This window comes from Canis aureus, chromosome 33, assembly GCF_053574225.1.
Source record: "Canis aureus isolate CA01 chromosome 33, VMU_Caureus_v.1.0, whole genome shotgun sequence".
Taxonomy (NCBI): Eukaryota; Metazoa; Chordata; class Mammalia; order Carnivora; family Canidae; genus Canis; species Canis aureus.
In genome coordinates, this window is record NC_135643.1 from 7,088,193 (window position 1) to 7,109,362 (window position 21,170).

A 21,170-nucleotide genomic window follows, 5' to 3' on the forward strand; every position below is an offset into this window, starting at 1 on the left:
CTAAAATACTTCCTTCAAGGTTTCCAAAGTCAGTGTTTCTTGTGCTGTTCATGTCAGTATTGTGTATGTGGGGGGTGCCTCTAACAGTTGCTTCGTTTTCTTTCCCCCAGGGCCTTCTAAAAATCTAAGTATTATTTCCACTGTTTGAAGTTGATAGCCTCTTATCTTCTAAGGCCCGATTTTATCCAGATATGACACAGCTCTTTTTTTTTTTTTTTTTAAAGATTTTATTTATTCATGAGAGAGAGAGAGAGACAGAGGCAGAGGGAGAAGCAGGTTCCATGCACCGGGAGCCCGATGTGGGATTCGATCCTGGGTCTCCAGGATCGCGCCCTGGGCCAAAGGCAGGCGCCAAACCGCTGCGCCACCCAGGGATCCCTGACACAGCTCTTTTAAATCACGTTTTAAATCAAGGTGTTTCTTGCAGCTTTTATATCCAGGTATAAGGTGGAATTACATATTTAATAATCTGTATTTGGAACTTTGGCAACCAAACACAAATTCTTATTAAAAATTTATTGACTGATTTGAGATTACCTGTATAGAAGTTTATAAAAAGAACACTTATACATAAATATTTTACTTGCATAAGCACAGCCTTTTAACTTTCCCAGAAATTTACCTTCTTTCCTAGGTCTTCTTTTCTGTATCCTAGAAGTTCAAGGTATTTTCCCCGAGAATCATCCTCAAAGTTTACCTTTAAAGAAGACATAACCTTGAAGTAAAGATCTGCATTTAAATTCTTAATTACTTGACCAAATTCCAACTAGAATTATTAAAAACTATAAAAAATAAAGTCTATTAAAGTATACTATTATCAACTAAAGCTTTCTCTATCTACTATATAGAAGGCTTACTGTAAAAAAGAATCCTCAAAATAGTTTTAATAGGTTACTTTTTAAAATAGTAAGTATACTAGTAATTAATTATCCTTGTTGAATAAAGCTTACTTTTATTTTATTTTTAAAGTAAGCTCTATGTCTACTGTGCGGCTTGAACTCATGACCCCGAGATCAGAGTCAAATGCTCTGACTGAACCAGCCAGGCACCCCAAAGCTTACTTTTAACACACACACACACACACACATATATATATATTTTAAAGATTTTATTTATTCATGAGAGACACAGAGAGAGAGAGAGGCAGAGACACAGGCAGAGGGAGAAGCAGCAGGGAGCCTGATGTGGGACTCGATCCTGGGACTCCAGAATCACGCCCTGGGCCAAAGGCAGGCGCCAAACTGCTGAGCCACTCAAGGATCCCCTAATGTATATTTTTTATAAATACAAACTAACTCATGTCCAATGGTTATATTCATGCAAAATGCAACACTGTGAAACACTTGATGTCCTAAAACTCTTTCCCAAAATTAGTATTTACAAGATATAAAATTCTGTAATTTTATAATTTAACCTTATTGTATTGTATTCAAGATCTCTTTGGAAAATTCAGTATCAAGAAACAGACATTCCAGTGGAGGCAAAATAACCAACCAGAAAACTCTATTTCCTATTGTCATAAATATAATTCGGTAAGAGGAAGGAGAAAGGCCTCCAATTTCCCTCCCCTATAACTCTTCCTTCTTTTCCTATTTTCCTTAACTGGATCTACTACAGGAATTAAATATTGTTTTTATTATACTAAGCTCTATGTTATAATTTTAAAATAGGTCTGCCAAATGTTTAATCTCTCTCACTTAAATACAATCATTACATCTTTTTTTTTCTTATTTAAGTACTTCATAATAGGCTTTTCAAAGCAGAGAGGGAAGAACTCTTGATATAAAAATACGGTTGTGTGTTCTTCGTAAGCTAGCTTTCTTTCTTTCTTTTTCAAAGATTTTATTTATTCATGAGAAACACACAGAGAGAGGCAGAGACATAGGCAGAGGAAGAAGCAGGCTCCCTGCGGGAGGCCTAATGTAAGACTTGATCCTTGAGTCCCTAGGATCATGACCTGAGCCAAAGACAGATGTTCAACCACTGAGCCATCCACTTACCCCTCTTTGTAAGTTTTCTTTAATTTCATCTTGAAGCTCCTGAAATCACAATCTTGCAATAACTTTCTTTTTTTAAGATTTTACTTATTCATTCATGAGAGACACAGAGAGAGACAGAGAGGCAGAGACACAGGCAGAGGGAGAAGCAGACTCTATGCAGGCAGCCCGATGCAGACTCAACCCTGGGCCTCCAGGACCACGCCCTGGGCCAAAGGTGGTGCTAAACTGCCAAGCCACCAGGGCTGCCCTAATAACTTCTTTAATAAGAACAGATTGAGAAAATCATGGGACTAGTTAAATTTGCAGATAATCTCAACTTTACCTTCAAAAAGGACCACACATGTTTTTCAAATTCAGTCTGAGAAGCATCGATTTTTTTCTGACAATAACTGACAAATCCTTGTGACTGCACGACTTGCTGCAGTTGGTCCGATCGGCTGAGGAATTCCTTTTCTGTTACAACCTGGCTAATGAACACATGGTGTTGCTGCTGCTGCTGCTCAGCTCCCTGCTGGGACTGTATCTTGACATTCTCAAAGGTAACCAGTTTGCCTCCAAACTATGAAAGAAAAAAAATGAACAGTTAATTTGAACACAAGGATAAGGCCTAAAAGCATGCTCCTGAAAAACCTGTTAAAGGAAAGAACTAAGACCTTAATAATCACTTTGGGTAAAATTAGCTGATACAGACGCCCATACTCCACAATCTGACCCCAGCCTTCAATTATCATTTTTCTTCATACCACCTATCTTCTAGATAAAATGTACTATTCACTGTGCCCCAAATTTCTCACCTACTTGCTTTTACTAACTTCCACATATGCAATGTTAACTTCTCTTCAAAGCCCAGGCAAATGCCACCTCCTCCACCTCAGTTGCCCTCAATATAATACAGACCTCTTTTGATTCAACTATTTGCTATTCAAGTATTTGCCTCACCTTCTGTTCTCAGCTCTAAGTTTTAAAGGGCAGTAGAATATGCCCCTCCAAAATACGCCATTTGGCATAAGGATTATTTTGAGCTAAGGACTACTTGGAACACAGCAGGAAAGAAGGGCACCCTGACCTCTGCTTTTCTTCCTTTTGAAAACTGGAGATGAAACTCCCATGTGAGAGCTGCCCTCTCTATACCAGGGTGAAAGAAACATTTTTATCATAGAGATGAGAGAAATCTGTACAAACAGACCTTGTTTAAATAACAATTACCTTCCTTTAGTCTAAATATTTTAGTCACCTTTCCACAAGTGCCATTCTTCATTCAACCTAGTATATAAGCCACTTGTTTATGTCTCCATTTCACAATGGCGGCCCAGGTATACATTAAAATCTGTCTGTTTTTCTCCTGTTAATTTGTTTTATATCAATTTACTTCTCAGGTCCACGTGAAAATCCTCAGAGGGCAGATGCAAAGTTCTGCCTTCCCTATACTAACAAGGATTGTGGTTCTGTATCTACTTTATTCTTGTATCTCCTATAGTACCTAGTATTTGCCTTGTATATAGCAAGTAAACAGTTAATTCTGATTAATAAATGTATACAAATAAAAGTAGGTAAAGAAGGAAACACAGGACCAAATCTGGTTCTTTACACTCAGTGATTTTTGTATGAGGATTATTGTTTTTATGTAAACTTATTTTTTTAAAAGTCTAAGTTTTTGTTATGTCAGGCACTGTAGGAAATACCAACAAAACCTTACCACTCTCCTTAAGGAATTTAACATGAGAATAAAACTGAATACAATATGCATTTGTGAGTTCTAGATGAGATGCAGGTAATACCACACTTGATAAGAACTTCACAGAAGGGTAAAACTGCTAGGTTTCCCCAAGTTTTAGGGAGGTTGGTAAAAATTGCACCCCCCAGAAGCAAGACCTAAAGGTTTCACAAGAGGATTGGGGTTATTCATTTACTTGGTTCTATGTCATAATATTATAATATTACATAATTATAAAAATGTAAGTGCTACGTTAATTGAATTTAAATAAAAAATATATAAAATTTTTTAAAAAGGCACATAAAAAATAATATAAGTGCTGCTTGGTAGTCATCATTTTTTCAAACAAACCAAAAAACAAATATGGAAAACTTAAATATTGGTACTGAACACAATAAAAATATTTTTAAAGTCTTAACAATAAAAAAATAATGTAATTTACAAAAATTGGTAGAAATAAAAAATTTGGAAAGAAGAAAATTGGAAAAACTGGAATGGAGTATACAAATGCACTAATTTAATATTACATAGAAGAGTTTCAATTAATACCATATGAAGTTGGTATATCAAGACATGGATGTTTAGGTGAATTATTTACATTTATAAAGATAATCACAAAACCAATACAAACTTCTAAGACTTCAATGGTAAACTAAAGATATTTGAGGGGGACACTGACATTCTACCTCTCATGTCCACAGAGAGGGCATTTTCTTTGTACTCTGTAAGAGGAACTAGCAGAGGAAGAACACTTCTGGCCTTTCTCTGTCCTTCACACTGTCCTGGGAGAGGACTGACTGACATTCTTCAGGAAAGAAATGCAGCATGCTTACATCAGCTCTTCAGGGCTTCTTTTTATTTTTTATTTTATTTTATTTTAAAGATTTTTATTTATTCATGAGAGACACAAAGAGAGAGGCAGAGACACAGGCAAAGGGAGAAGCAGGCTCCATGCAGGGAGCCCGATGTGGGATTCAATCCAGGACTCCAGGATCATGCCCTGGGCCGAAGGCAGGCGCTAAACAACCACTGAACCACCCAGGGATTCCCCAGGGCTTCTTTTTATATCTGTCTTCCCACATGGAGAAACAGTCCATATGGATAAGCTGCCTGCACCTTCAAGGAAAGCTCTACAGCACCTAGATTTGTCAGTAACTAGGTTAGTAAGGCTGCCTAATACAGAAGCGAAGCTAAAAAATGATAATTAAATCAGATCCTGAGGATATAGAGGCAAACAAAACAGCCCAGCTCTCACAGAGTCTACGTTCTACTTTCTTACAAAGTCTACTATGGTTGGACATCTAAACTGTAGCCTCTAATCTAGCTTACGGCAGCACTAAAGGTGATATTTTGATTTTCCATCTCTCTTACTTGGTTCTAAACTCATATGGGGAAGAAAACAGTGTTATTTATTGTCTTTATAATACTCCAATACTAGTGAGTGGAGAAGAAATGGAGAAGGGGAAGATGTTCACTACTCATTCCAAAGATAAATATATTTGTCAGGCACCAGTAGGCATTGGAAATGTACCTATAAACTAGACAGTCTGTCCTCAAGAAGCTTTTATCTGGGGGGATCCTTTCTGTACACTTTAGTTTTATTTTAAACCTTGTACATATACAATTTTATAGTAATAATTGTCTTAATTACTTAAGGAAGGAAGGAACTAACTGGATGGTTAGTATTCAGTAAAAAAAAAAAAAAGTGGAAACTCATAAACAAAGGAAAAGATATACAAAGGCAGGAGGACAAATAGTAAAGAAAACTAAACAGGAGGGATGAGAAGATTAATTAAATACCGAGAATGGATTTACGAGTGACATAATAAAAGGCCTATTTTAGGAAGACCAATCTAGAGATGTAGTATAGATTGGAGGGAGAATAGACAGGCAATAGACATGTAATCATATTAACAGTTTAGTGTGAAAAGATGAAGAACTAGGCAGAGTAATATAATTTACAAGCAATGTAAAAGAAAGAATTACATCTGAGAGATATGTGAAGAGCAGTATTTGGACCTGAGGAATGAATATAAGAGGTTGAAAGAAAAGTTCTGAGCCTAATAGAAGAATGGTAACAAGAATGCAATAGTAACTGCAGAGATCATTCATTCAGTTTCAGATAAAGTGAATATACAGAATTCTATGATAGGTATAAATTGTTATGATGATAGGGAAGCTGAATAATTTATTTTATTTTTATTTTTAAGTATTTCTCCAAAGGCGACATATAAATGACCAATATATACATGAAAAGATGCTCCATATCACTAATCGAGGAAAATGCAGATCAAACCACAATGAGATATCATTTCACATCCATAAGGATGACTGTTATCTAAAAAAACAATATAACGTGTTACTGAGGATATAGAAATTAGAACCTGTGTGTACTGCTAATGGGAATGTAAAATGGTATAGCCACTGTGGGAAATGGTATGGAAATTCCTCAAAATATTAAAAATAGAATTACTATAAGATCCAGTAATCCCACTTCTGGGTATATACTCCAAGGAATTGAAAAAAGTATCTCAAAGACCTATTTGCCCACAAACGTTCATTGTAGCATAGCCAGAGGTGGAAGCAACCTTAATGTTTATTGATAGATTAATGAATAAAGAAAATGTGGACTATCATTCGGCCTTTTATTTTTTTTTTTAAAGATTTTATTTACTTATTCATGAGAGACACAGAGAGAGGGAGGCAGAGACTAGGCAGAGGGAGAAGCAGGCTCCTGTAGGGAGCCCAATATGGGACTCGATCCTGAGACTCCAGGATCATGCCTGGGGCCAAAGGCAGACGCTCAATGGCTAAGCCACCCAGGCTTCCCTTAGCCTTTTAAATGTAGGAAATCTTGTCATACATGGCAACATGGATGAACCTGAGGACATTATGCTATGTGAAACAAACCAATCACAAAAAGATACTCCATGATTCCATTTATATGAGGTATCTAAAGTTGTCAAAGTCAAAGAAACAGAAAGTAGAATGTGATTAGTAGGGGCTGGGGAAGGGGAAAATGAGCAGTTGTTCGACAGGAAGAGAGTTACGGTTTTGCAAGATAAAGTTCTGGAGATCTGTTGCACAACAGATGTATATAGTAAACATACTATACTGTTAACTTAAGGCTTATTAACACTTAAATAGGGTTAAGATGGTGAATTTTATGCTACATACATGTTTTTTACCATTAAAAAAAAAATTGGCAATTTAAAGAAAAGTTGGAAGGAAAAAAGAGAAGGAAGGAGGATACACAGATACACCTTCCTTAAAGAAAAAAAGAAAAGATATGAAGGAAGGAGAGATAGAGAAGGAAGACAAATTTCATAAGGGGATGGACAGTGTGAAGGTTGCACAACAATATAAATGTATTTAATGCGAATGAACTGTATGTTTCTAAATGGTTAAAATTGGTAAATTTTATGCTATTTATATTTTATCACAATTTAAAGTAAAAAAGAAAAAGAGAAGGTCCCAATTTTCTTGAGAAACCAATCTGAATGATGAAAAACCTACAGATACATCAAATCCTCTTCCATCTGAGTGATCCTATAAGAATGCTTTATTACGAGTACTCCTTTGTGCTCATGGAACATAAAAACAAATCCACCTACTGAAAAGGAAGCACCAACAGGCCTTCGGATCCACTTTGGTGGCTTCTTCAGAGGCAACACTATATTATGCTGAGCAGTCTGCTGAGGAATTTGCAATGGAGGAAGGGGCTGTCCTGTGCCAAAGGGATCAAGATTCCCAAAAGATGATGAAAGCTAAAAAATATAAAAACATGAGAATTTGTAATTTATATTTTTAATGTAATTTATAGGATTATGTTATATGTTTAAGTCATACCCAAGAAATAGTTTTATCACAATTATCCAATTAATCAGTAGCAGTGATCAGTAATTTTCAAAATAATTACACAAGAACATGAAATTTTTCAAGTGTTATGATCAAATCTTAACACTTCCTATTACCTTGTCAGCTTGTTTCTGCCTTAAGCCATCTGCACTCCCACCCATGATAGAATAAACACTGATACGCCCATCAAAGGAAGCAGCTGATAAGACAGCAGGATTTCTGGGACACCACTGAATATCAAAGCACCACTGTGTATTGGTGGGAAGTTCATATAACACCTAGACAACAAGAACAAAAAAAGTCAGAAAACAGTATAGCCACTTTACAGCCAAAACACTTGAATTAATATGATCAACATGTGCAGCTTAATTAAATAATTCCTTTTAGAAAGTGTCTTGAGCCAGGAAAAACAACAGTAAAAATGTGTTTAAAGTATAAGGAGTCCACTATAATGGTCTATTATGATAAGAAAGAATGCTTGTTAAAAATTTTTATCAGATTTAGAATACATATTAAAAACTAAGGTTTTTATGTTTTTATTGAAGTAGTGGTAGGTGCATCTGAAAGACCAAAACAAATTAAAGTCAGCTTGTCAAACTCTAAAAGATAATAGCCTCCTGCCCAACTGTTTCTGCTGGCCAAGATCCAAACAAACATATTTAGACTATTTGAAGATCACATTTAGAAAATAACCTCAAGAAGGAAGAATTCACTGAGAAATTTGGGTTTTAGTCAAGCAAAAATATGTATGCACCATTTGTATTACTGTAGAATGGAAACAGATTCAGCCTAGTTTAGGAAAAAAATATAGAAACATTATAAAAAAATGGTTGATATAAAACCAGTAATATTTATTGCTATCTGAAAGTTAGTGTGCTGGTAACTGATGCTCACAGGAGCACAGGTTTTATTGTTGTTGTTTTTAAAATTTTTTTAATTTATTTGAGAAAGAGAAAGAGAGAAAGAGAGCATGTGCACACATGAGCAAAGCGAGGGGGAGAAGGAGAGGGAGAATCAGACTTCCTGCTGAACAGGGAACCTGAAGTGGGGCTAGATTCCAGGACACGTTTACCCAACTGAGCCACCAGGCACCCCAGTTTTATGGTTTTAAGAAGTCAAATTATCTTAATTTTGACTTTCTGGGACATTTTCAATATTTTATTTTATAAGAAACAGAATTAAGTGAAAAGGTACTTAGCCTACTCATCTTTAAGGCTTACACTGGTCAATAAGACTCATAGTCTCATGATATTTAAATCCCTGTTCTATTCCTAATTTGCACTTGAATTAAAAAATCTACTAAAATTTTAGTTGCAGCATGTACTAAAAGTTTATTCCTTCAAAGTCCAAGCACACACAACCAATCATATGCAAAAATTCATTTTATCAAATCATATAACTAAGAAAATTAGAATAGTAATTTCCACAGTTTCAAACTCACTTGGAAAAGCACAGTATAAAATGCAATATTTTATTAGTTGGTCTACAAATCATACGAGGCAAAACTTACTACTTTAATTTTTTCTCATACCTCCCCTAACTTGAATGTTTCTATATTCTTACAGTTATCATTGCATCTGAAAACTTTAAAACACAAATCAAGGGCAGTCCGGGTGGCTCAGCGGTTTAGCGCTGCCTTCGGTCCAGGGTGTCATCCTGGAGACCCAGGATCGAGTCCCATGTTCGGCTCCCTGCATGGAGCCTGCTTCTCCCTCTGCCTGTGTCCCCTGCCTCTCTCTCGCTCTGTCTCTCATGAATAAATAAAATCTTGGAATCCCTGGGTGGCTCGGTGGTTTAGCGCCTGCCTTTGGCCCAGGGCATCATCCTGGAGTCCTGGGATAGAGTCCCACATCGGGCTCCCTGCTTCTCCCTCTGTTTGGGTCTCTGCTTCTCTCTCTCTCTGTATCTCTCATGAATAAATAAATAAAGTCTTAAAAAAATAAAATAAAATAAAATCTTTAAAAAACAAAACAAAACACAAATCAAATAATAAAAGTGCCTGTTTCTATTTTAATATTATGTTAAATATGCTAAATATTATATTATTGATTTATTTAATTGTATTATTATATATCGATGACTTAAGTTATATTAAATAACAAATATATTTAAGTGTTATATGTATATTAATAAAATATTATAGATTAAAACCTATTAAAAAATATTTTTTAAAGATTTTGTGAGAGACACAGAGAGAGAGGCAGAAACACAGGCAGAGGGAGAAGCAGACCCCATGCAGAGAGCCCGCTGTGGGACTCAATCCCAGGACCCCAGGATCACACCCTGAGCCAAAGGCAGACACTCAACCACTGAGCCACCCAGGCGTCCCAAAAACCTATTGCAAATATTCTTATTTCTATTAGCATTCCATCAGGATAACTAGCAAAATACTTGCAATAATCTATCTTAATTATAAAAGGTAAAAGTTGAAAATTAGTATCTATGGTTTTGATGGGTAAAATAAGTGATGGGGATTAAGGATTGCATTTATGATGAGCACAGGGTGAGGTTTGGGAATGCTGACTTATATGTAATATTGAAAATGTCCCACAAAGTCAAAATTAATAATCACTATATTGTACACCTGAAATTAATATAGTATTGTATGTTAACTGGAACTAAAATAAAAGCTTAGGGGACCTGGGTGGTTTAGTTGGTTAAGTGTCTGCCTTTGGTCCAAGTCATAATCCCAGGGTCCCGGGACTGAGCCCCGCATTGGGATCCACGTTCAGTGCCGAGTCGGCTTCTCCCTTCTCTCCCTCTGCTCTTCCCCTGGGACTCATGTGTGTGTGCTTGCGCTCTCTCTAATAAATAAATAAAATCTTAAAAAAAAAAACAACTTAAAAAAACAAAAATTTATGGTCTCTTGCCCAACACAGAAAAAGAGGGAAACCATGTATTCAACTAAGAAAAATAGATTTCAAAATAGCCCATTATTTTAATCCAAAACAATTAAAAGCAATTAAATTATATTTATGTAACATTTATATTTAGTAAGGGGTAAAATTTCCCACAGCTAAATTTCTATGGATAGAACACAGTATTATATTCCTGCTGGATAGTTCAGAAGAGAGACTAAAAACATACATCTACTGATTTCCAGAGAGGATCTTCAGGAATGGTAAAGCAGAAAAAAGACCCAAATCCTGAGCACTCCTGCTTTAAAGGCACTGATTCCAGAGATCACATGTTAAGTAAATCAAACCAGGTATTTCTGAGTACAGGCAGACACCTTTTATTGGAAATGGGGAGTGGGGGATGATGACTAATTTCAAATATACTATTTCAAAGGCTGATTTTCGGGATCCCTGGGTGGCGCAGTGGTTTAGCGCCTGCCTTTGGCCCAGGGCGCGATCCTGGAGACCCGGGATCGAATCCCACGTCGGGCTCCCGGTGCATGGAGCCTGCTTCTCCCTCTGCCTGTGTCTCTGCCTCTCTCTCTCTCTCTCTGTGACTATCATAAATAAATAAAAATTAAAAAAAAAAAAAAAAAAAAAAAAAAAGGCTGATTTTCTTGGATGAAACAGATGAGCTTAAATAATGTTCCTGATAAAATCTCTGCTAGATTAACATTTCATACATACCTCTATTTCCATGTCCTTAATTATATTAAGGCACTATAGAATCCATATGGAAAATTTCTTATTCAGCTAGAGATAAAATAATACAGTAGCTATAAACCTAAGAAACATTTCCTCCCCATTACCTCTCCTGTGTTTGGGTTGGAGCAGAGAATTTTAGCATCTTTTCCACAGCTCAGCAACAATTCAGGATCTGCCATGCTCCAAGCAATTGCCAAAATCCCCCTATAAAAACACAAGATGAAGAAATTTTTAATCTTGAAGAAACCAAGTCTCCAAATGATTCCTATCTAGGCTCTGGAGATAGGTACTGCTGAAGTATAATTTCATATAATCTTTACGGAAAGCAATTTAGGAATGTGTATGCTCTTTGATCAGTATGAAGATACTCAATATCCTCTCAGAATCAGGAAAACACAGTATAGGAAAAGAAACCAAACTGTTTAAGACTGGCTCTTGTTTCTAATATTTTATTTTTAAAAAGTTAAAATCTTTATGGGGCAGCCTAGGTAGCTCAGCGGTTTAGTGCTGCCTTCAGCTCAGGCCGTGATCTTGGAGACCCGGGATCAAGTCCCATGTCAGGTTCCCTGCATGGAGCCTGCTTCTCCCTCTGCCTGTGTCTCTGCCTCTCTCTCTTTCTGTGTTTCTCATGAATAAATAAAATCTTTAAAAAATAAAAATAAATAAAATCTTTGTGAAAAATCATAAGGACAGTATGATGTACAGCCTTACACTCATCACTCTGACTCACTGGTTTGGCCACATTCACTTTATGATTTTTTCTCTCTCCACAGATACACTGACCATTTGAGAATTAATTACAGATATTATGACATATCACCCCTACACTTGTCTCTGAGGATTAACACATTCTTCTACATAACCATAATACAATTACTAAAAGTATTTATTTTTATGTAGTATTTTAAAATAAACAGTCCATGTTCAAATTTCCCCAATTGCATCAATAATATACTTTATAACTGCCCCTCTTAGAATCCAATCATGCATGTTAAGAATTTCAAGGCATGTCAAGAATGCCTTCTAAAGAAATTTGTATAAACTTATTACTACCTTCTAAAGAACATTTACATTTTTACTAAGTATTAAAGACAAAAAAAATCACAGAATTATAGAGCTGAAAGGACCTTAAGTATTATATAGTCCAACTCTTGCATATACTAGAAAGAGAAAATTGAGAAATCAGAGTTGATTTGCTCCTGCAACTCAGTATAGCCTTCTGTCTTGCTAAATTACAATCCCTTCTAAAACTGGCAGTAGAATACAGTGTTATGAGCACAGGTTCTGGGATCAGAATGTTTGGATCAGAAGTCAGCACATATCTAGTCATGTGGCCTAGGCCAAGTTTACCTTTCTGAGCTTCAATTTCCCAATTATAAAATAGATTAACAGTATCTACACCATAGACTTGTTATGAGGATTAACTACCTTAACATTTCAAGTACTTGTACACTTTACATTTTATATAAATGTTAGTTGTCCCCCAACTATAATGTAAACTCCCAGAGGGCAGGGATTTTTGTCTATTACTGAATCTTAGTACAGTGCTTGGTACAGAGCACATGTTGAATAAGTATGTGTTGAATGAATGAACAATACTTTAACTAACATGGGAAAAATATTGAAACTTACCAGAATCATCTCTTCTTTACCAAAAAGCTGATTGAAGCATAACATCTAAATAGAGTTACATCTTTACTAGACTCCTTTTTTCCTTTATAAGAAGCTAAAGGAGAGGTCACAAACTTCAAAACTTTAGTGTACAAATCCACTACCCAGTGGGAAAATGGGATTTAAAGCTTTAGTCTAAATATCCCTAAATAAGAAAGAAAACCCAAGAGTGTTCAGAAAATGTTATTACAGGGATCCCTGGGTGGCGCAGCAGTTTAGCGCCTGCCTTTGGCCCAGGGCGCGATCCTGGAGACCCGGGATCAAATCCCACATCAGGCTCCAGGTGCATGGAGCCTGCTTCTCCCTCTGCCTGTGTCTCTGCCTCTTTCTCTCTCTCTCTGTGACTATCATAAATTAAAAAAAGAAAAAAAGAAAAAAAGAAAATGTTATTACATTAAAATGGATTTGTTTCTTATTTAAAGCTGTTAAACAAATACATATAAATTCCCTGGGTACCTGAATACTAATGATAGGAAACAGGCCAAATTATAATTGAATTTAATGTTGCCAAACCTAACATGAAAAAACTTGCATATCCTTTTTAAACTAGTTTTAATTTTTTAAAGATTTTGTTTTTTTTAAGAAATCTCTATGCCCAACATGGAGCTCGAACTCACAACCCCTGAAACCAGGAGTCATGCGGTCTACTGACTAAGCCAACCAGGCACCTCTCTCATATCTTTTTAGAGAATCTGCACATTTATTACAATTGAATGCAGGGGTGCCTGGATGGCACAGTTGGTTAAGTATTGGACTCTTGGTTTTGGCTCAGGTCCTGAACTCAGGGTCATGAGATCAAACCCCACACTGGGCTCTGTGCTCAGTCTGCTTGAGATTCTTGCTCCCTCTCCCTTTCCTGCTTGTGCTCTCACACTTTCTCTTATAAAAATCAATCAATAAATCTTAATAAAAAATTAAATTAAAGCAGAATAATCCACCTAATTTCTCAAAAATGCTTTTTAAATAGAAACTTAGAACTAAAACAAACTTTTTAACTCTTGCTTGTCATTGAATGTTATGAAACACTCTTCTTAAGTACAATGACTCTAACAAAGATCAATTGTATAATGTCAAGAGTTGTCCTAAAGTGTTGTGGTATACCGGAATTTTGATTAATTATTACATGAAAAAATAATGGAAAATCCTTTATACAGTTTTGTATTGTTATGATATGAACTGGCTACCATTTTTGGGAAGAGAAAATCAGATGACTATTGCTTCAAATAAAAACCATTTACATTAACTTTTACAAGACAGAGACAAAGTAGATTCCTTAATTTAAAAATAATTATCTGATAATTCAAAATAGTAAGCAAATATGTTTTTGAAAATAAATAAATCAAGTTCCTTAGAAGAGCAGCATGATACCTGGCATGGTTTTCCAAGACACGGAGTGGAGAGGAAGCAAAACGAAGATCCCACATCTGGACCACTGGTAATCTATCATCCTCAGAGGCAAGGACCATCTGAGTCGCAACATCAGGATGCCACGCTAACCCAGAGCAATGCATCTGCAGATAGTTAAGGCGCACAATGTATCAATCTTATTACTTCATGAAGAGCCAAAATGAGCTTGAGGAACATGCCTTTGTTGAAATAGTAGAAAACATGAGCTCAGGCTTAGTTTATTAAAAAACAAAAAATAAAACCTAAAACTATTAAATTTTGAATCCTGACAGCTATCTCTAGAGCCTTCAAGCTATGCTGCCTCCTTAAAACTATTAAATTTTATTAAACAGCCTTAAATAGTACTCTTAAAAGTAAAAGGTTTATTTATCTATCTAACTATCTATCTATCTATCTATCTATCTATCTATCTATCTATCTATCTATTATTAAAGTAAAAGGTTTAAATGTTTAAATTGTTTCAGTCCGGGATCCCTGGGTGGCGCAGCGGTTTGGCGCCTGCCTTTGGCCCAGGGCGCGATCCTGGAGACCCGGGATCGAATCCCACATCGGGCTCCCGGTGCATGGAGCCTGCTTCTCCCTCTGCCTGTGTCTCTGCCTCTCTCTCTCTCTGTGACTATCATGAATAAATAAATAAAATCTTTAAAAAAAAATTGTTTCAGTCCATCCAGCTATTCGATACATAGCACCATTCTGGATTGGAATAATTCTATACTAAAAATGAGTTGATCTGTCAAAATTGCACCTAGGGAGAAAATTTTATATAAACTGAAAATTTAATACTTTCAGAAAAATAAAAACAGATAAAAGATTACAGGGTGCCTGGGTGACTCAGTCATAAGCATCCAACTCTTGATTTCAGCTCAGGTCATGACTCAGGGTCCTGGGATCGCCCCCACTTCAGGCTCCGCACTCAGTGGGGAGTCTGTCTCTCCTCTCTCTCTCCCTCTGTTCTCCTTCCAGCAAGTCATGGGTGCTCTCTCTCAAATAAATAAATCTTTAGGGATCCCTGGGTGGCACAGCGGTTTAGCGCCTGCCTTTGGCCCAGGGTGCGATCCTGGAGACCCGGGATCAAATCCCACATCAGGCTCCCGGTGCATGGAGCCTGCTTCTCCCTCTGCCTGTGTCTCTGCCTCTCTCTCTGTGACTATCATAAATAAAAAAAATAAAAAAAATAAAAAAATAAAAAAAATCTTTAAAAACATATAATAAAAAATCCACATCTTTCCTCTGTTTTGTAAAAAAATCAAGACAAAATGTCTAAAGAAACCACTACCATTTAAAATTTCACATGGAATAAATTAACAGCATTATTGAGAATTACCTGGAAGTTTAGGTTCTACTAAATTTTCCAGAAGATAATAGAAGTGCTTATTGTATGCTTTATTCAATTGAAATTTGTTGTAAAATTCCTAATTCATTGAAAAACAATATACTGAAGAAATATTCATCTAAATAGTTTTTTGTTGTTATTGTTAAATTATAGATGTATTCTCTGACTTAGGCAAACTTGTTTTTAAAGATGTCAAACCAAACAATGTAATTAAAAACAAAGTAACATGCAGCCTGGGTAGCTCAGTGGTTTAGCGCTGCCTTCAGCCCAGGGCATGATTCTGGAGACGTGGGATTGAGTCCCACGTCAGGCTCCCTGCATGGAACTTGCTTCTCCCTCTGCCTGTGTCTCTGCCTCTCTCTGTCTCTCTGTGTCTCTCATGAATGAATGAATGAATGAATGAATAAATAAATAAATAAATAAATAAATAAATATCTTTAAAAAATAAAAAATAAAAACAAAGTAACAAAATAAGGCCTTTAATTATGCCCAAATTATTTTATAGCACATTATGACAGAGTATTAAGGAATTTGTAAGGCCACAAATTTGTTATATGGCTACATCTACTGGGCAAATGGGTGAATATTAGCTCATTTAGCAGTACTTAATTAGAAGAGATGAAGCCAGGAGTTCAGAAACTACAAGTTCACAGTCATATAATTACTACCTGAAAAATGTGTACATTCTAGAGAAAGCCAAAGATAAACAGTTGCTATAATGGTTTCAAATAGCTACTAAAGTAAAAACCACCCGTATGTCATGGAATAAGGTATTTAATTAACAATCTCTCTCTTCATCATTAATAATATCCAACATAGTTTACTGGAAATTTTATCTTCCCCAAGGAAAAACCTTCTTATTCCAACATAATTGGTCCATGAAAATACAGGATTTGACTTTATGAAAATTTGACTTGTTGTCAACACTGACAAACAATATAGAAATACCTATAGCAAAAATACAACATGTTTCTGTATATGACAAATCAATCATATACTTACCCTGTTACTATGGTCACTAACTTTGATGATAGGTTCATTTTTTCTAAGATCCCATACTGTAGCCCTGCCACTGGGACTGGCTGATGCTAAAATATGCTGAACTTGTCTGTTCCACGCAATGCAGCTGATATCTTCTGGGGGCTAAAAGGAAGAAACTACTAAAAACCATTTCTCAATTACAATCAAATTTAACTACAAAATTTGATCCTTCTTTTTAAAAAGTGAATTAAAATCTGATCTATTTATTCCACAAATTGTTTTATATTCCTAAGTTCTTAATACATAAGATTTAAAGCTCAGATATATGTCAATTCAAGTATTTTACCTTGTTTCATATGGTCTCATTTACCAGGCATTTATTAAGTTCCTGCAATGAATCCAGTACTTTTTCTTAATTTGCAACTGCCACAAGGTAGAGATAACAGACCACAAAGTAGACACTGATCAGTACTACAGACAACTAGGCAGAAAAAAGTCACAGCCTAGGAGAGCCAGGGTGCCTCAGTGGGTTAAGCATCCAACTCTTGATTTCAGCTCAGGTCATGATCTCAGGGTTGTGAGATCAAGCCCCACGTCATGCTTCACACTCACTGGGGGGTTTGCTTGGGATTCTCTCTGCCCCTTGCCCTTTGCCCCTCACCACCATGTGCACTCTCTCTCAGACAAATAAATAAATAAATAAATTCTTTTAAAAATAAATAAATAGAAATAAATGGTAGATCATATGCATCATCATACTACCTCTAACATGGCCAGAATGTTGGGGCCCATTATAAAGGCTACTCAAATTAAGTAGCCTATTTAACATAAACTTCAAGGAGGCAAGTGGAAGATTGTTCTTAACTTACAGAAATACACAGGAAAGGGGTTGAGTTATTATTATTTTTAAAATAAGTTTCCTTTCTAGTCTATGACTTTTATTTTAAGATAAGACATCATCAAAACACTATACAACATAAAATACTATACTATATAAAATACTGTATTTAAAAAATTATCAAAGGCTTGTCTATTTTATTCATTTCTATATGTCTAGTACATCAAACAGCATCTGGTAGTAGGCACTTGAATAAATATTTGCTGTTGAAGTTCTCACTGATACTTTGAAGAAACACATTTACTAATACTTTGCTGTACAGAAGGAAAATCATAACATCTAAACACTGATTTTAAACAAATATATTGGGATCCCTGGGTGGCGCAGTGGTTTGGCGCCTGCCTTTGGCCCGGGGCGCGATCCTGGAGACCCGGGATCGAATCCCACATCGGGCTCCCAGCATGGAGCCTGCTTCTCCCTCTGCCTGTGTCTCTGCCTCTCTCTCTCTCTCTCTGTGACTATCATGAATAAATAAATAAAATCTTTAAAAAAAAACAAAACAAAACAAAACAAAAAAAACAAATATATTTTGTGTGAAAAAAATGAAGTAAGTAAGTGTTGAAGAGCAGATCTTGGTTTTTTTATGACATCAAAATCAACGTAATACCTGTGTTTTGGCTCCTGGTGTCATCGGAGTTGCAAAATTGTTGAGATCCCAAATATAGATTTCAGATTCATTAGCACCAGAAGCTACCAGATTAGTCTACAGTAAGACATAATTAATAAAGAAATAGTATTTATGAATAATTAAGAGAACTGAGAATAATTCTACTCAGAAAGGAAAAGCTCTGTCAGTTTAAGGGTATACAACTTTTCTGTTTAAAAAAGCAAAACTTAGGGTGCCTGGGTGGCTCAGTCAGTTAAGTATCTGCCTTCGGCTCAGGTCATGACCACAGGGTCCTGGGATCAAGCCCCACATTGGGTTCCCTGCTCAGTGGGGAGCCTACTTCTCCCTCTCCCTCTGCTACTCCCCCTGCTTGAGTTCACTCGCTCTCTAGTTCTCAAAAAAACTCTAAAAAAAAAAAAAAAAAAGGAAAACTCATGAATTCCTAAATACTGTGCATAAAAATCTGAAATTGCAATAGTTTTTTAGAGATGTATATTATAAAATTTTATTTCACTAAAAAAATAGTATGTGTACTGACATTATAATACAAGACATTAAAGAATTATATGGATAAATTCTTAAGCAATCATGCAACCATATGGGGATTATCATTTATACAGGAAGGGAATCTGATTATGAAAGAGAGACAAAAATAGGCAACCAATGATTGCTTTCAAACAAATAACTGAATTCTAAAATAATGGCATTTATCTCGAGATACCTCAGAGCCAGCTTCTGGAGCCAGACCAATACAGGGCTAGTAAAATCTCGTCTTAAATCCTCATGTCCTTCTAGTTCATTTACATTCAATCTTGTTCGGTTTGGCAGTATTTCTAGGTTATCTCTGTTGCATACTGTTAGGGTCAAAAAGACCCTAAAACTGTGATAGGAAGTACAGGAGGATGATAGGTTTCATATATTGGCTTTCATCCTTTATTATTCACTCTCATAAATTCTTCTCTTATCAATTGACATATAATATGAAAACAGAGGAATTCTATGGTTGTAGCCACCTATAATATAAGACACCAAAAAGCATCTGCTGTTTAACAAAGGCACTAGCTATCTAATCTAAAACGAAGATACCATAAACTATAGAAATAAAGTTCAGGTTTGTATTTCTATGCCCTAAGTATTTATTTACAGTATAAGAAAAATAACTATTTTAAACTTTCTTGGGACAATATTCATGTTTTAGTTGTTATGCTCTAGTATCCTGTACTAGTATCCATCTAGTATCCTCCATCTAGATCTTTGCTAACCAATACATTTATATAATTAATATTTAGGGGATCCCTGGGTGGCGCAGCAGTTTGGCGCCTGCCTTTGGCCCGGGGCGCAATCCTAGAGACCCGGGATCGAATCCCAGGTCGGGCTCCCGGTGCATGGAGCCTGCTTCTCCCTCTGCCTATGTCTCTGCCTCTCTCTCTCTCTCTCTGTGACTATCATAAATAAATAAAAATTTAAAAAAATTAATACTTAGTAAAGTTTCTGATGCAACAATAGACTGTCTCTTCATTGCCTGATCCCCTCCATGGAGTTATTATCATTTACCCTGATCCCAACTCTCAACCCTCCATTCTTAAAAAAAAAAAAAACCACTTAACTCATCAGTCTGCATGGACACACATTTTTAGCTTTCAATTCCATGACTGAGGCATAGTAGATTCATATACTTATTTCAAATAAGCATCACGTATCTCAAGAATTATGAATAAATGTCAAAAGTCTAACCTGGAAAATATTCACATCCAAGGCTCTTACTGGGCCAGTATGCTTGTCATTTTGGGCAATTACAACTTCCTTGTCTCCAGCTATAATTTTAGAAGGATCATAAAGAATAATATTCCCATTTTCACCACCTGCAATCAGAACTCCAGAGACATTTCCTTTGGGATCCATCTTATGAGGCCCCCAAATCAACTTGTGGTACCTTTAAAAGAAAATGAGTAAATAACTGCCTTTTAAAGTCAAATAAATATAGAAAATAATTTGAAATTATATATTTAATTCCATATGTTTTCATAAATAATCTAAAGACATTGCTTCTCCTCTATTCCTGGTAACTGAGCATGACTTGGTGAAATGGCATTTTAGTTTTTATTTATATCCTTATGTGCATGTTTGATTTTATAATCCTGAAGAGTAAGACTTTTTGGTAGAGATAATGTAGTGTAAAATATACTTGATTTGTGTGTCAAAAGACATGGGCTTAACAATGGTTTTACCATTTAGAAACTGTGAGATGCTGCACAGGTTGCTGAATCTTCCTAAGCTGCTTTTGGTTCATCTGTAAAACAGAGCTCTAATCAACACTTCCTTTGATATTTTGACTACAGAAGTACTCACTGACAAGTGGGCTGTTAAGTAGTGGAGGTGTTAAAGGAATTATATGAAATTTTCTAAGAAAAGTAACGTATTCCGACAGTGGGAAAGGGACATCAAAATTATATCTATTAAGACGAGTACCTCTCACTGGTGGAGAATAAAAGATTATGGTTTGGCTAGCAGATGCAACATGAAGATGGCATGGGTGAGTAATGACAGAAAGGGTGGTGAGTAGGAAAACATAGACAAAAGGTATTTGAAGTTCCCATACTGAAGACTGAAGGAAAACTGAAGACAAAAGGTATTTGAACTCCCATCTGAAGTTCTTCAGAGCCCTCCCACAGAGGGAGGGCTCGGCTCTGAAGAAAATCCCATGAGATTCCATGATTTGAGCTGTGAGCTATTAGTTAAGGTACAATTTCTTCACCAAAAATTGACAAGGTAGTGAGACAATAAGGTATATTTTACTACTCAAATGAAAGTGTCCTTTTTCTGCATTACAATAGGATGCTAAGTACTTGGAAAAGTGACCCAAATACCTGCTATATAAGAAATCATGTCAACAAAAATTTCTGTGAAATATATTTTTAAATATAGATAAGTACAATGAAAAAAAACCTATCAGAGATAATTACCATTAACACCTTAGTATTGATCCAACTAACTCACGTCATTGATGTAATTCTTTGCAGTTTCTAATAATAACATATTTATAGACAAACTAGGCACATAATCACAACCGTAAATAATGTGAGCTTAAAATTCATCAAT

The 21,170-nt window shown here is 35.9% G+C and overlaps 1 protein-coding gene across 20 annotated transcripts in view; it reads right to left on the reverse strand.

The window, feature by feature from the left end:
- SEC31A (SEC31 homolog A, COPII component) overlaps positions 1 to 21,170 on the reverse strand; it is an 80,241-nt gene that overhangs the window by 44,965 nt on the left and 14,106 nt on the right. For all 20 annotated transcript variants that reach the window (XM_077882706.1, XM_077882721.1, XM_077882717.1 and 17 more), the window contains exons 4-12: positions 19,806 to 20,004; positions 18,072 to 18,167; positions 16,588 to 16,728; positions 14,214 to 14,356; positions 11,279 to 11,378; positions 7,689 to 7,850; positions 7,329 to 7,481; positions 2,323 to 2,559; positions 623 to 697 (exon numbers count right to left, since the gene is read on the reverse strand). In XM_077882706.1, the coding sequence (XP_077738832.1) occupies positions 623 to 697; positions 2,323 to 2,559; positions 7,329 to 7,481; positions 7,689 to 7,850; positions 11,279 to 11,378; positions 14,214 to 14,356; positions 16,588 to 16,728; positions 18,072 to 18,167; positions 19,806 to 20,004 (1,306 nt within the window). The remainder of the gene's footprint in view (positions 1 to 622; positions 698 to 2,322; positions 2,560 to 7,328; positions 7,482 to 7,688; positions 7,851 to 11,278; positions 11,379 to 14,213; positions 14,357 to 16,587; positions 16,729 to 18,071; positions 18,168 to 19,805; positions 20,005 to 21,170) is intronic.